General features: G+C 32.9%; 2 protein-coding genes across 4 annotated transcripts; one reads left to right on the top strand and one right to left on the bottom strand.

The window, feature by feature from the left end:
- The first annotated feature begins 2799 nt into the window (after positions 1-2799).
- On the top strand, positions 2800-5514 carry LOC105113597 (S-adenosylmethionine decarboxylase proenzyme-like). 2 transcript variants are annotated; one of them, XM_011009829.1, is made up of 4 exons: positions 2800-2962; positions 3046-3119; positions 3807-3961; positions 4049-5514. In XM_011009829.1, the coding sequence occupies exon 4, from the start codon at positions 4205-4207 to the stop codon at positions 5288-5290; it is 1086 nt and encodes a 361-aa protein (XP_011008131.1). In that variant the 5' UTR covers positions 2800-2962; positions 3046-3119; positions 3807-3961; positions 4049-4204; the 3' UTR covers positions 5291-5514. The 2 variants fall into 2 exon arrangements, with proteins under 2 accessions (XP_011008131.1, XP_011008132.1); XM_011009830.1 differs by lacking the exon at positions 3046-3119.
- A 2447-nt stretch (positions 5515-7961) lies between these two features.
- LOC105113595 (eukaryotic translation initiation factor 5B-like) lies at positions 7962-12358 on the bottom strand. Of its 2 annotated transcripts, none has more exons than XM_011009825.1 (7): positions 12184-12358; positions 10796-10915; positions 10564-10707; positions 9829-9975; positions 9315-9412; positions 8622-8832; positions 7962-8298 (listed from the first exon to the last, which is right to left on the bottom strand). In XM_011009825.1, the coding sequence occupies exons 1-7, from the start codon at positions 12263-12265 to the stop codon at positions 8213-8215; spliced, it is 888 nt and encodes a 295-aa protein (XP_011008127.1). In that variant the 5' UTR covers positions 12266-12358; the 3' UTR covers positions 7962-8212. The 2 variants fall into 2 exon arrangements, with proteins under 2 accessions (XP_011008127.1, XP_011008126.1); XM_011009824.1 differs by having other exon boundaries at positions 10564-10710; positions 12184-12357.
- Positions 12359-14629: the final 2271 nt, after the last annotated feature.

Raw genomic sequence — 14629 nt, 5'->3', positions numbered from 1 at the left:
AAATTTTTAAACAAAATAGATAAAAAAAAATCATCAATCTCATGATTTTCTAAACTAAATAAAAAAACATAAAATCACTATAAAAGAAAACATTTTTTTAAACTAAATAAAAAAATAATAATAACTAATAAAAATATTTTTTTCCCTCAAAATCTTCTTGTACTCGTAGCCTCTTCGGTTTCTTTTTTAAATAAATAAATAAATAAATATATATATATATATATATATATTATTAAAATTATAGTTAAGCGATTATCTTATTATGATATTGTTTATAAGTAGGTTTTTTTCTATAAATAAGAAAATTATATTTAAAAAAATACATATTTTTTTTCCTTTTTCATTTGAAGTCATTATAGTTTTGTGAATATTTTTTTCTTTTTGCTTTTACTTTTTATACAATGAAGTATGATGCTAAAAAAATTATTTTATTTCTAAGCAAAAATAAACTGCATGAATCAGAAAATATAATTTTGATAAAAAAAAAATTCTTCTATATTTGTATTTTTAATCTTTTCTATTAATGTATTTTTATTATCATATAAATAATAAAAGGTGGTTTCAAAAGAGATTCCCCGAATAGCCCATGATAAATATATTATTCTTGTATCTTTTCAATGTACCTCATCAATGTTATCCATTCGTATTATTTTTTTAATTAAAACTTGGTTTTAAGATTCTAATAAACTATTTTGTAATTCCCCCACACGAGATTCAAGTACTTTTATGAAATCTATTTTTCATTTTCTTTTTTATTTTTTATATAATGTTAATATTTTATTATTATTATTTATTGGCTAATATATTAAAAGTACACATGAATTTTTCAATTCATAATTAAATAATAAATACAAACATATTCTGCGTATTTTTTTTAGTTTAATCGTACTCGTTGAAGTCATAAGACGAGAAAACTAGATGATCTCTTCTCATCTAGAAAACGCGCGCGCGCGCGTGAATACGGATGCATGCATGACGCTGAAAAGCCAGCGGATGGATGGATTGGCTCCCTGTAGCTTCTATATTTAGAATAAGGATAGGGGGGAGATCACATCAGATTTGAAAGTGGGGTCCATATAGATGCTGTGGGGCCCAATAAGAGACAAGAGAGCCAGCCAATACACGACTGGCGGTCTGCGTGTGAAGAGCGAGACGGGGTGTCGGCCCCACCAGAAAATGGCATCTTATCACCACCACCAAGGAAGTGCCACAGCCACACATTTTTTCTTGAGGCTCTCCCTTCCTAGGGTTTCTATGCCACGTGGAAACTTTTGTGCGTTTCTCACCGTTCGAATCGCAAGCACATCGGCCACAAACCCGAAGTGGCTCTTAACTTAAAATAAATTAAAATATTTTTTATTTTTATATTATTATATTGAAATTATTAAAATATAATTTATTAAAAAATTATATTTTATTCCTAATTTGGACGATTTAATATTTATACCTTCCATTCTGGATTGTTCGTGGGTTCTGGTTTCAAGGTTTACCAACTCGTTTTCTTGTTTTTTTTCTCTCTTCTTCTCTTTTTTTTTTTTTAATTTTTTTTGCAAATTTCTTATATTTAGCCACACCCATATGATCCGACAATGAAATGATCTACTCCTTAGCGCCACGCTTCCATCTTGATTTATGTACATTATCAAAACAGTTTCAAATAAAATGACTGTATGATTCAAAAATATATTTTTAAAAAAAAATTATAAAATAACCTACTTATGCACTTTTTTAAAAAAAAGTATAACAATATTAACGATGATAACCTTTTCTTGACTAATTTTGAAAAAAAACCCGAGCCTCTCTTTTATTTAGGTTAGATTTGGTTAATTATATTATATATGTTTTTGATAAAAACTGTAATTAAAGTTTATATATAATAAAAAATATATATAAAAAAATATATTTGGTAGTTATATTATTATGATTTTTTTAAAGTGTTTTTTATTTTAAGATATCTTTAAATATTTTTTTATTTTTAAAAAATTATTTTTAATATCAACATATCAAATAATATAAAAACATAAAAAATATTAATTTAAAGTAAAGAAATAAATTTTTTTAAAAGAGTTTTTAAAATGTAAAAACAAATAAAGTTTTACGAAACTTAGTTATAAAAATATATAAAAATTATATTTTAAACTTAAATTTTTAATAAATTACATAGAAAAAATATAATTTGGTACCTCCTATTATATTTTTTACACCAAAAATATAAAAGTTGCAACTACACAAATGCACCCTTAGAATGCTTGCTTTGGGAGGGAGTGGACAATTTACTTTCATTTTTAAAAAATTCGTTAGGTTATTTTAATATATTTTTAATTAAAATATAATTTTACGAAACAAGCGCGCTACTTCTATTCATTAAAAATATAATATAATCTTAAAAGTTAAGAATCTTCTTCTTCATAGATAAACCTTTGTGCCTTTTCTTGCGTGGCAAGAAAACAAAGATGCATTCCACCACAACCCCACAATCTAAAGAAAGAAAAATCAAGAGACAAAATCGATTCTCCTTTTTTTTTTTTAATTTAAACAATATATTTATTTAATCATAAAATAACCTTCTTAAAATTGCATTTGTGCTTTCTACCTCCGAATGTTGATCTTCCAAGCCTCGAAGAGGGTAATTCAGTAATTAAATCACAAAAAGTAAATAGTGGCAATGAAATCTTCGAGGAAATTCAGGCGAAATTAGAAACAAGTTTTTCGCGGTGGTGAGACCGTAATTATCTGCAAATCCCGTGCTAATTTCAAGATCCCGCCCCTCGCCCTCTATAAATATAAGGCCCGTTGCCCTCCCAAAACTCACAAAACAAGAATCCTTCACGTTCCTTGACGATCTTGCAGATTTAAGCTCTTAAAAATCTCTCTTCAAAACAAACCTAGAGTTTGTTGATTTTGTTATTGGTTTTGCCCTTTTTTTCTATAAAAAACCGATCTTGATTTGTTTCTTGAACAGGTATATACCTATCCTTTTGTTTTGTTTTTATTTATTTTTTCTTATCTTGTTTTGTAATTTGTTGATCTTGTTTTGATTTGTAGAGTTTAGTTTGGAGTTTGAGAAAGAGGGAGTTTTTGAAGGAGATTAGTTTTTCAAGATTTCATATAATTTATTGGTAAATGTTCTGATTTTTTTTCTTTATCTATTAACTGCATAGATTCTTGTTAATAGATTGATTGAGATTGTGTAATTATCTTGTGTCTTTTATTTGCAAGGATCGTGAATCTGGTTTATGCTGCTTGGAATTAATTTTGGTTTTGGACGGAATTGTTTTTTCTTTTTAAATTGCTGATAAGATTTAGGAATAGAGTTGCGAGTTTTCTTAGAATACATCAATCAAATTTTTATTATGATGTCATTTATAGCTGTTTATCCATTGGTATTTGGGATGCTAATTTATTTTATTTCGTGAATCTGTTTAAACCTCATAATGTCAAATGGTCTTCAGGGGTTTCCTTTCCCTCAAGCCATGATTGATCAATACCTTGTGCCCACATAAACATGGTCTGTTGAATGCATTTGGTTTCTAATCGCCTACGTGTCTATATTTTGAATATATGAACACAGTTGTTTGCTAATGTCCTCTACTTTGTTATGCTCCCTTTTTTTGATGAATTGCTCTGTTGTCCTCCATGGCTTATTGCTCTTTTATTTTTCGAAAATATTTATGTATTGCATTTGGAATTCTGCTGTTATGCTTATGGTTTCTTCTCAGTCTATATGACTGTAGACCTGTTTCCTTTGTTGCTATTTTGCAAGATTGTGTCTCGTGCTAATTATAATCCTGTGTGGGATCTTGCAGACAAGGCTGAATGATCTATGGAGTCTAAAGGTGGCAAGAAGCCTAGTAGTAGTAGTAGTAAGTCCTTATTGTACGAAGCACCTCTCGGCTACAGCATTGAAGACATAAGACCTGCCGGTGGAATCAAGAAGTTCCGATCTGCTGCTTACTCCAACGTGAGTTTGAAGTTAATCATCTGTTTTCCTTTCGGGATTTTATTATGTTACTGGCTTTCTAATTTTCTGTTATGTTTATTTGTGCAGTGCGTTCGGAAGCCATCCTGAGATTTTCAAAGTGTTGAGATAGCCCCATTTTAGCTCTTTCATACTGTCTGTTGTCTTTAGTCTTTTTTTCTTTTCTGCTTTCCTCGTTCTCTCGCACTCTTTTCTGCAATTCTCATCTGTTTACTGTGAGGTGAGATGGCACTGCCGGTCTCTGCAATCGGATTTGAAGGTTACGAAAAAAGGCTTGAAATTTGCTTTTTCGAGCCTGGCTTCTTTTCTGACCCTGAAGGAAAGGGCCTCAGGTCTCTGTCCAAGGCTCAATTGGACGAGATTCTCAAACCAGCTGAATGCACTATAGTTGATTCGCTTTCAAATGACGAGGTTGATTCGTATGTTCTGTCGGAATCCAGTCTCTTTGTATACCCTTACAAAGTTATCATCAAAACTTGTGGGACTACTAAACTGCTCCTTTCGATCCCAGTGATCCTTAAGCTCGCTGATGCCCTTTCACTCACTGTATGTTCTGTGAGGTACACTCGTGGGAGCTTCATATGTCCCGGGGCTCAGCCATTTCCGCATCGTAACTTCTGTGAGGAGGTAACTGTCCTCGATGGCCATTTCAGTAAATTTGGTTTAGAGAGTGTGGCATATGTGATGGGAAGTCCCAACTCAACTCAGAAATGGCATGTTTACTCTGCTGCTGCTGGTATGAAGAGCCATTCTGGCCCTGTTTACACTCTGGAAATGTGCATGACTGGTTTGGACAGGAAGCGAGCATCTGTTTTCTACAAAACACACGCCAGTTCAGCTACTGTGATGACTGAGGATTCTGGTATAAGGAAGATCCTTCCGCAATCTGAGATCTGCGATTTTGATTTTGACCCTTGTGGTTACTCTATGAATGCCATTGAAGGGAGTGCAATTTCCACAATACATGTCACCCCAGAAGAAGGTTTCAGCTATGCAAGTTTTGAGGCTGTGGGTTATGATTTTCAAGATTTAAATTTGAGGCAGCTGCTTTATAGGGTTTTGGTTTGCTTTGAACCGACCGAGTTCTCCATTGCATTGCATTCTAATGTTGAGTGTGACGAACTTGGAGCGATGTTTTCCCTGGATGTGAAAGGTTACTCTTCTGGAGGGGGGAACTATGAAATGCTCGGGAAGGGTGGATCGATTGTCTACCACAGCTTTGCAGCGACTGGAGGCTGCTCATCTCCCAGGTCAATCCTGAAATGTTGTTGGAGTGAGGATGAGAAGGACGAGGAAGCTGAAGAGAAGTAGTTCTTTTCAGCAATGCTTTGTTTTCTTTTTTTCTTTTTTGTTTACTTGATGTCATGGGGTTATGATTCTGAGTTTTAGAGGCATCAGTCCATGCCTTGAGTCTTTCATTGCAATTTATTTCATGTCTTGTTCAATAACGGGTTCTGGTTGTCAGGCCTTGAAGTGGAAAACAAGTATTCGTATTCTATAATCTCAAATGTATGCTATGTTTTGTGTTGGTGCTATTGCCCTTCTGGGTATCTTGATTGCATGATGCATGTGACATGATGACTGACATGACCAGCAGCATGATGCATGCATGCTTGAGTGCTCGCAGTTGAGGTTCCCTTGACAATTCATCATTTGTTCCTTTCTGATTCGAGTGTCCGCTGATTGCCCTCTGCTTCCATTTTAATACGAGGAAAACTTGAGGAGGTACTTTTTTGTAATATTTAGTTTTTAAAGTGTTTTTTATTTTAATATATATATATATATATAATATTTTTTATTTTTAAAAAATTATTTTTAACATTTAAAAAACATAATTTAAAGTAAAAAATTAAAATATGTAAATTTAAAAAAAAAAAACACAAAAACAATAGTTTGTGGTATTTAGTTGCTGAAGTATTCAAAATGTAGTTAGGGTGTCAGCACCATTTCCATACGCAAGCAAAAGAAAAGAAAAGGACAGCAAAAATTAGTCTTTGAAAATCGTTTTTATTAGGAAATATATTAATTTTTTAAAATAATTAACTTTAACAAAAAACACTTTACCACCATAAAAATAAACACGAAAATAAAAGATGTAGATAGATAAGAAGATGTAGATAGATAATACGTTAATATGTATTTAAATGAAAAACACGAAACACCACCATGTCAAACACATTTTATTACACCTTTTGACATTGCAGTAACTGAAGTATGGCGGGGTAAAGCGTCGTTAAAAGCTGGTTGCTGGGACAAGTTGCATGTTGATTGGAAGAGACGAGAATCAAGCAGCCAAGCTTGACCAAACTGGTATAATAATTGAAGAGAGAGGCATATGATGCCAGAATAAAAAGAATGGCGCCATGCATTGGACCAGTTGAGGCGGGCGATACAAGTGCCTTTCAAAGATTTGCGGATTAGTCGTTCATACCTAATGATATGACCGGGGAACAAATTCTGCATTTCTTCACAGGACTGGAAAATTCATGAATGGTCTTCGTTTATGCATCTGCGTGGAAGCCACCTCTGATTGCGCGAGACCATTTACCTTTCAACTTCGGTATGTTATTTAATTTTGGTGGACCTTTCACTTTGTCCGATGGCATTTTCCGGTGGAATAACTTATTCAAGTAAGAGATTGCTAGCTGGGTATGTCATGAGCCATGGCCCACAAACCTATCAAATTGATAAATATATATATTTTTAAGGTCAAGACACCTGATAACAAGGGCACGCTATTCAAGAGTACAAGTTCGTGTCGCATGGCATGAAAGAGCAGGGAACCATCAGAAGAATCATTCAGAGTGACCGAAAGGGAAGAAACGGGTGTCGTTATCATATTCCGAGGACAGTCTTTTTAGGGTAATCTGGGCCAAAACTTGAATTTGGTAGCAGATTTGCCTTATCGGCATGTAAGAATCTCATGTCAATTCTACCAAAATATAAGTTCGATGACTTGGGCATCTGTGCACAGTGAAAATCACATCCTTCACTGCACACTGTGGTTCAGATGTGATTTTACAGCATGGAGGCCTTGATGTCACCATTCTAAATCTCACACACACCGTCGGGGATAAATGGTGTAACTAGCGCAGGAAAAAAAATAACGAGGTAACTAAAGATGATAAAGTTTTCGCGAAATGACAGTATAATGATACCATGGTTGATACCATTACAATTTTACATTTACTGTGCTCATTTTATCCCATCGCTGGACGAATTTTATCCATGGAATATATGTATGAGTTTCTAAATACACAACGGGGGGGTGCACATCAACCATATAAACTGCGGATAAAGACAGATACATAACTTCTAATCTAGTCAAACACCAGAGAAAGACACGAGAGCAGCATCTGTCATGAAAAGCCTGGCATATCAACTGACAATACATTGAGTAAACACCACTACACACAGACATGACCTGACCGCACAAGGCGTGATGAAACATGCTGGAAGGTCTCCTTCATTAGGTTTCTCTTTCGTGGTTTTCGCTGATTACTTCTTGGTACTGGGTTGTGATTATCAGTGGTGGCCTTTTGTTTTTCATTTTTGTGTTGGGAGAGCCTATAATTGATGTCAAAGTAGTTCTATATGATCCAAATGTTATTTATTATAAATGGGACTTCAGGTTAAACAGTTCTATGAACTCTAAAGAGTGGAATTGGCCAGCAGATATGAAATCTCAACCTTTACATAACAAAATGCCAGTGGTACTCTACATCTCATTATTAAGCGCTACGTCATTTTATCATATCATCTATGGATCAGGCCAAACTTCCAGTTCCCTGAGCTATAACATCTATTGATTTTTGATGTGGCATTTCTGGTGGGAAAATTGCCAAAACCTGATGCGGTTCAATGGAGTCCTCCCTCGTGTTCACCAAAAAAAAAAAAAAAAGGCAGCCCTCCCTCCATTATTGCAGTTTGGGCCACTAGAACTCGTTACTGAAAGGTATTGCAAGCAGAAAGCATCTTAGAATTAGCATGACAAAAGGTCGCTTCAGCAACATTATGCAATTTGACAATTCAGTTAATCACCTGAAAAATTGTACATTTTTGTAGATAGTTATGATGACTCAAGAATACAGTTGCTGATCTCTAATTAACTTACCAGGTGCAAAAATTTTAAGCGCTTAGAATGCCGCCCCCCTAATCCTTAGGTTGCAAAAAAATTCAAAGCATTACGAGATGCTTCAGATTCCGATCATATTTTTATGGCCCCTGCAGCACTCAGTAAGGTCGAAACTTCCTAGCAGCTCTCAATTGCTGAATCCGCTTTCTATCCTCCTCAAATTTGCTTCGGAGAGCCATAATTTCTGCAAGGAAATTTAACTATCAACTTGCTTCACAAGAATTGATAAAGCGATAAAGATGCCTGAATGATCTGAAAGTCAACCTTAATACTTTATAACAGAAAGACTCAACTCATCCCAAATAGCAACAGGAAGCAACAGCATGTGCCGTGGCTTCTTAGATGAAGAGAAAAATATTCTCATTTATGTTTCATTTCAAACAAGTGCATGCAGATCATTAAATGGTCCGTATATATCAGGAAAATCCTCATAGTTACTTTAACTAGGGATAGCATATTGCACAAACAATAAGTACACTAATTTGCTATTTGTAATATTCATCATACCACTCCTCTGAGCTTCTCTTTTCTGAAACCGATAGAATTCTAGCCCAACTTCCTTGGGCTTTTTCTTGGTCATCTGATTCTCCACAGCAGCTGGAGCAACAGAGCCCACAGGAATTCCACTTTCAGAATCTGTTGTCTTTTTCCTTCCTTTGTGATGTTTAACAACTGTCCATCCCCCTTCTGCAGCTTGGTCTTCTCTTTCTTTTCTTTCCTGTACATGACACATCAAGACAAATGAGAAAAAGGACCACAATGACATGGAAGAAAGCCCAAATCTACCACAAAAAAAAAAAAAAGCGCACACTGACCACATAATCTGCAAATGGAAAGCATACATTTTAATTTCCAAGTAAAGTGAACAAAAATACGAGCGTCTGTGAGAGAGAGAGAATGACATTTTTTTATTAAATGCTGAAATATGCTGCACTATTAACAAAACATCCACTTTACAGAAATTGTTCCAAATGATTGAAAGGATGAACAGCTATATCGCACATCTACATTTGTCAAAATGAAACCGTGATGAGCATGCTTTCCGTACAAACTCAAAGGGAGGTATTCAAAATTGGGCCAGACAATGCATGCATAGGTCTGTGATCACTCTTAAAGAAACACTAGAAGTACTAAGAAACAAAAAGGAAAAGCATTCCACTACATCAAGAGTCAATCTCAGAGGTGCAAGCGAGACAATACCTGTTCAAGTTTTTCCTCATGGGAAATTATGAACTCATCTAACCTTTGTTGCAGCACCTTCAAACCCGGTCTACTTTGATTGTAATCTGTAAGCCACTCTGTAATGCAAGTTTAAAGTCAGGAAACTAAATAATGAAGAAATATTTACATTGATAAAACCAATACCAGAAATTAAACTGATATTGCGCATGGTGAAACCTATCAGAGAATTAAATTAAGCAAAATTTAGCTAATACCCTTGCCCCATTCATGACATGCAAATCCATTATGTCATGCCATAAAATAGAAATGGATACTTCTATGCTACTCAGTCAACACAAAATAAAAAGGATGTATTCAGGTTTACTACCACGCACTAATTACACTTATCTCTATCTGATGGTGAACAAAACAAAACTTCATGGAGAATATTCGACCATTTATTTTTATTTGATTACCAAATATTTTTACTATATAATGGGATTTAATGAGATTGAAGAGCTAAAACATATCACACAATATGATTCATACATACTTTTCATTCCTTTTGAGCAGTCCTCATCCACAGAAGAAATACAATATGCTTCACCATGATCGGTCTCTCCACTCTTTTCCAGTATATTCTCATCCTCCTTTGATGTGTCATGCTCCTTTTTCTTTTTCTTAGATTTCTTGGATTTACCTAAAAAGAATGAGGGGAACACATGAGACAACACTAAAAGAACACAATCTAATGTTTTCAAGAGAAATTCCGCATAACCAAAGGAATTGTTTATTTACAGGTTCTGTCATCTGTCCTAACTTCCAAGAACATCATATTTTTTCCCTTTGGAAATTTCATATCTCCTTTTAGCTTAATAAAGTTTAAAGGTAGAAAACAATATTATGACTAACAAAGGGAATAGTATGAAAACTAAACAGATGTTCTTTATTTTATTGCTTGATGTAGATTACAACAATCTCAAGTTCAAGAAAAAGAAACAAGCCAGAAGGGAAAATAGATAGAGAACAAAAGGTGGCAGCACTTTGGTGTGCATACTCAAAAAGAGTTTTAGACAGAAAGGACATCATGAACAAAATCATTGAGCTCCCATTTTTCCAAATATTGTATTTAATCAATTGAGAGACTGCACCAGCAAACCCAGGTATGCACTGATGCAATATGTCTAAACAAAATGGATCAGCAAAATAACACAATATCTTAGTTACATTCTGCCAAGATATAGTATTTCAAAACATATTTCACCTAGCTAAAATCCTATTGCCTTACATTTTTGTTCATTAAAACCATCTTCGGACTCAGTACTGAGCTGATCATATTTGCCAACCAGAGCATTATTTTGCTCTTCACTTCTCTGTTTCTTTTTCCTCAGTTTGTTCCTCTTCTTTTCTCTTTCTGCTTTAGTACGGTCATCTTCTGAAACAAGAAAAACTAATTATTGAGACAAGGTTATTAGAAATCTAGATGGGCAAACAGTTTGCTATATCTAAAACTTTTAAACCTCGACTGATCCGAGTAACATCACCACCATCAAAGTTATTTCCCTTCTCCCTTTTCCTCTTCTTCTTCTCTGCTGGATTGTTCACTTTATTCCTTTCATCCTCTTTCTTTATCATTGCATCTGAAAAAAAAAAAGGTCAAGCAAAACTACCAGCAATAATTTCAGTATTTACAATTTCAAATATAGCAGCAATTTTTGGCATAAGTTGTACATGATTTGTAGGTAAATAACCACGGAAGAAACCAAGAAATCTTCATTAATTGCATCCCCCCTTATTCGGACCTAAATCAATGGGTAGAATTTCAACCAATTTATCCCTGTGAAGTGAAATGATTCAGTCCCTGTCTAAGAGTGCTGTGGTGCCCGGTGCACACTGGCACAACAACCCTAAACAGTCCCATAATTATAGTGATTATGAAATTCATTTATATGTCAAATGCTACTCATTGTGAAGTTTATTTCATTTTGTAAAACCAGCATTGTACAAAAAGAAGCTGTGATGTTATTCTTGGCTCCAACGGAGCTCATTTTGTATGGAAAACCATCTCATGTCTGCTACTTTTCCTTCTTCAAGAAAAACCAGCTATTCTTTGTAAGTAATATAACTGAAATATCAAAAAAATTAATGGTAACCAGATTATGATGAATAACAATACATCTTGGGCAGTTTTACCCATTTAGCATAGTAGTTCTCCTCCACTAAAAGATATATATCCCAGTTTATGGTAGTGAATGGAAGAAAGGCCAAGCAGAATATCTATTGTTTGATAAACCATGCTGATGAATGAGCCGAGCACATGTACTGCAAAACACTAAAAATTCCATTCATTTATGTCTACCACCACCACAATTTTTAACACTATAGGAGAATCACCTCATTCACCACAAAAACAAAAAAAAAAAAAGAAAAAAAAAAGACGCAAGCTTGCAGGAACTAGTTCAAGCTTGGGTAATCTTTATCAATTAAAGCTCCAGCTTCCATCTTTAACCAAAAGTTCAATAATGCCAAAGAATACAAATCTTACAGGTTTGTTTAGAAGCACTTGAACTACCCATTTTTGTGTTAGCTACTACGCCAGAACTTCACAGTTCATCATTCAACAGAAAAATACCTTGTAAGAAAACAATTTCATAACCTAATTCTCAACACCCTAAACTCATTCTCTTTAAAATTTTATACCTAAAATTTGAGAGAATAAACTAGCTTTCTCAAAACTGGTTGTTCACAATAAAAATTCATGCCTTCCTCTATGCATCAATAACAAGCACCAAGCAGATTGAACAGAAAAGGTTCTTCGAATAAAACCCACAAGTTAGAATCGCACAAAAGGCAAAAACTTGAAAGATAGTAAGCTATTGAGAACAAGAAAGTTTGAATGAGGAGATACCCTTTTCACTGAATTTTCTATTATTAGCCTTCTTGCTCTTTTTCTGCTGTTTCTTGTCTACTTTTTCTTTCAAGTTCCCCATCTCGCTTGCAAAGTCTTGGTTTTTTTTTTCCCTTCCTCTTTAGAGCCGCTGCTCGCCAGAAAATAGCAATAGGAAAAAGGCACAAGCCAAAACCAGGGCGCCACTTATGATGCCCCACTCCTTAGTTCCGTAAAACAGGCCCCCAGGTTTCAATCCATAGTTAATTTAGTCCCCCTCTCAAGTTACTTTTACCACTGCCTATTCATTCTAATTATATATAAAGTTAAATAATAATAATATTAGCAGTATAATTTTATTATTTTTATGTATTTTTATTTAATTCTATTGATTTTCACCTTAAAGTTCTTTTTACATGTCATATTACTATTATTTTACCAATAAAGTGTTGGTCGGTTTAATAATTAAGATACCATTATATTCTTGTAAGGATAAAAATACAAATTTAATTCTTAAAAAAAATGCTTGTTGGAAAGAATAATAACGAATCCTGAAACCTGAAAATAATTAGTCTCACTTTTTAAAAAGGTTTGAAGATAACATGAATAAAAACAAAAAAAATTATTATTATTATTTTCAATGCTAAAATCCAATTGTAATTAAAAAATAAAATAAAATTATATACATATATAATTGTTACACAAATACATAGTTTTATACAATATCACTTGCAATGAAGGCTAAATTATTATAATGCTTCAAGCTGAACCAGCGTAACTAATGTAAAAAAAAAAAAAAAACATAAATTCCAAATATAATAATAATAGATGGTACCATTGAGAAATATATTTGATATTTTTCGGTAATAAAATTTGGCCAAAGTCCCGAAAACAAAAAATCAAGAATTTTCCCCTAAATAAGCTTAAGCTTCGAGTATTTATGGTCTAATTGAAACAAGTTACAAACTTGATGGACTGAGATTTAGTTTTCCTATTGCCGTTGTGGAAATAATAAAGACTGCTTGTATTTGTAATAATTATTATATTATTATATTTATAGTATAAATTAATTACCTTTTTTTTATCGTTTTGATCTCTGTTTTTTTAAATTAAATTTTATAATTTATTATAATTTATTTTATATATAATTAGCTTAATTTTATAACTTATGTTATGAGTTTGACAAGTTAATCTAAGCTGATTTAAGTTATTTTTTATTTAATTTCATCTTTTAACATTTTATTAATTTGAAATTAGGCTTTATAATTTTTTTCTTTTTGCCTTCTATAAAGTTATTTTAATCTCATTATTCTAGTCACAAGTTTGGCTAGTTAATTTAGATTGATCCAGGTTATTTTATTATTATTTTTAATTTTATCATTCAATATTGTGATTGTTTGTCCTAAGTCGCGAGTTAACTCGACTTTTTTTCCCTTTTTGTAGTCTAATATTTTTCTCAATTTCATTCTTTAACATTTGTTTGATTTAGAATTAGATTTCATTTTTTTTTATTTTTTGCTTTCTATAAGTTTATTCCAGTTTCATTATTTGGGTCATGGGTTTAACTAGTTAAAGGTTGACTCAAGCTTTTTTTATCTATTTTTAATTGATATTTTTTTTAATTTTATCATTTAACATTGGATTGACTGAGAATTGAGCATCATAATTTTTTCTAATTTACTTTCTATGGAGTTATTTTAGTCACACATAGTTTTAAAACCTGACCCGGGGCTAGAACTGGGTCGGATTGAAGGAAAAATATTGGAAGAAAAAACCTGATGTGACCCGACTGACTCAATGGGTTGATTGGCAAGACCTAGTAAAAAATCCAGTTACAACCTGTTAACTTTTTTTTTTTTACTAAAACGACATCATTTTGATTTTTCTTTAAAAAAAATTGACCCGAGTGACCCCATCAAAACCAGGTGACCCAGTCAAAACCTAGAACCTGAGCCTTGGACTGGGCTTAAAAACTATTTAGTCACATGACCTAATTTACAACTTTGACATGTTAACCTGAGTTTGCTCAAGTTAATTTTTTGTCTCCTTTCTTAATCAAATTTGTTTTCAATTTCATCTTTCACACATTAGTTTAATTGAGAATTAGGTTTTATATTTGGTTTTGATTTGCTTTCTTTGGGGATATTCTGATCTCATAATTCAAATCGTGGATTTGACATATTAACCCAAGTTAACTCGGATCAATTCAATACATTATTATCTTAATATATTTTTAAAAATATGTCATCTTGAGTTTTTCTAGCCAAACAACTCTTTTAATAGTTTTTTGGGTTGTTTTTAAACCGGGTAATGCCATCAAGTTAACCGGGTCATATCAAGTTAACTCCTATAAATTTTAAATTTTTTTTACTAAAAAACACATTTGTAACACCTATATATTTTTTATGTTAAAAAATTAATTTAACCTACAGTCTAGCACTAATAATGATCTAGTTACACTATAAAC

This window comes from Populus euphratica, unplaced genomic scaffold (genome assembly GCF_000495115.2).
Source record: "Populus euphratica unplaced genomic scaffold, PopEup_1.0 scaffold436.1, whole genome shotgun sequence".
Lineage (NCBI taxonomy): Eukaryota > Viridiplantae > Streptophyta > Magnoliopsida > Malpighiales > Salicaceae > Populus > Populus euphratica.
The sequence above is the reverse complement of the archived record's forward strand: the minus strand, read 5'-3'. Positions and strand labels throughout refer to the sequence as shown.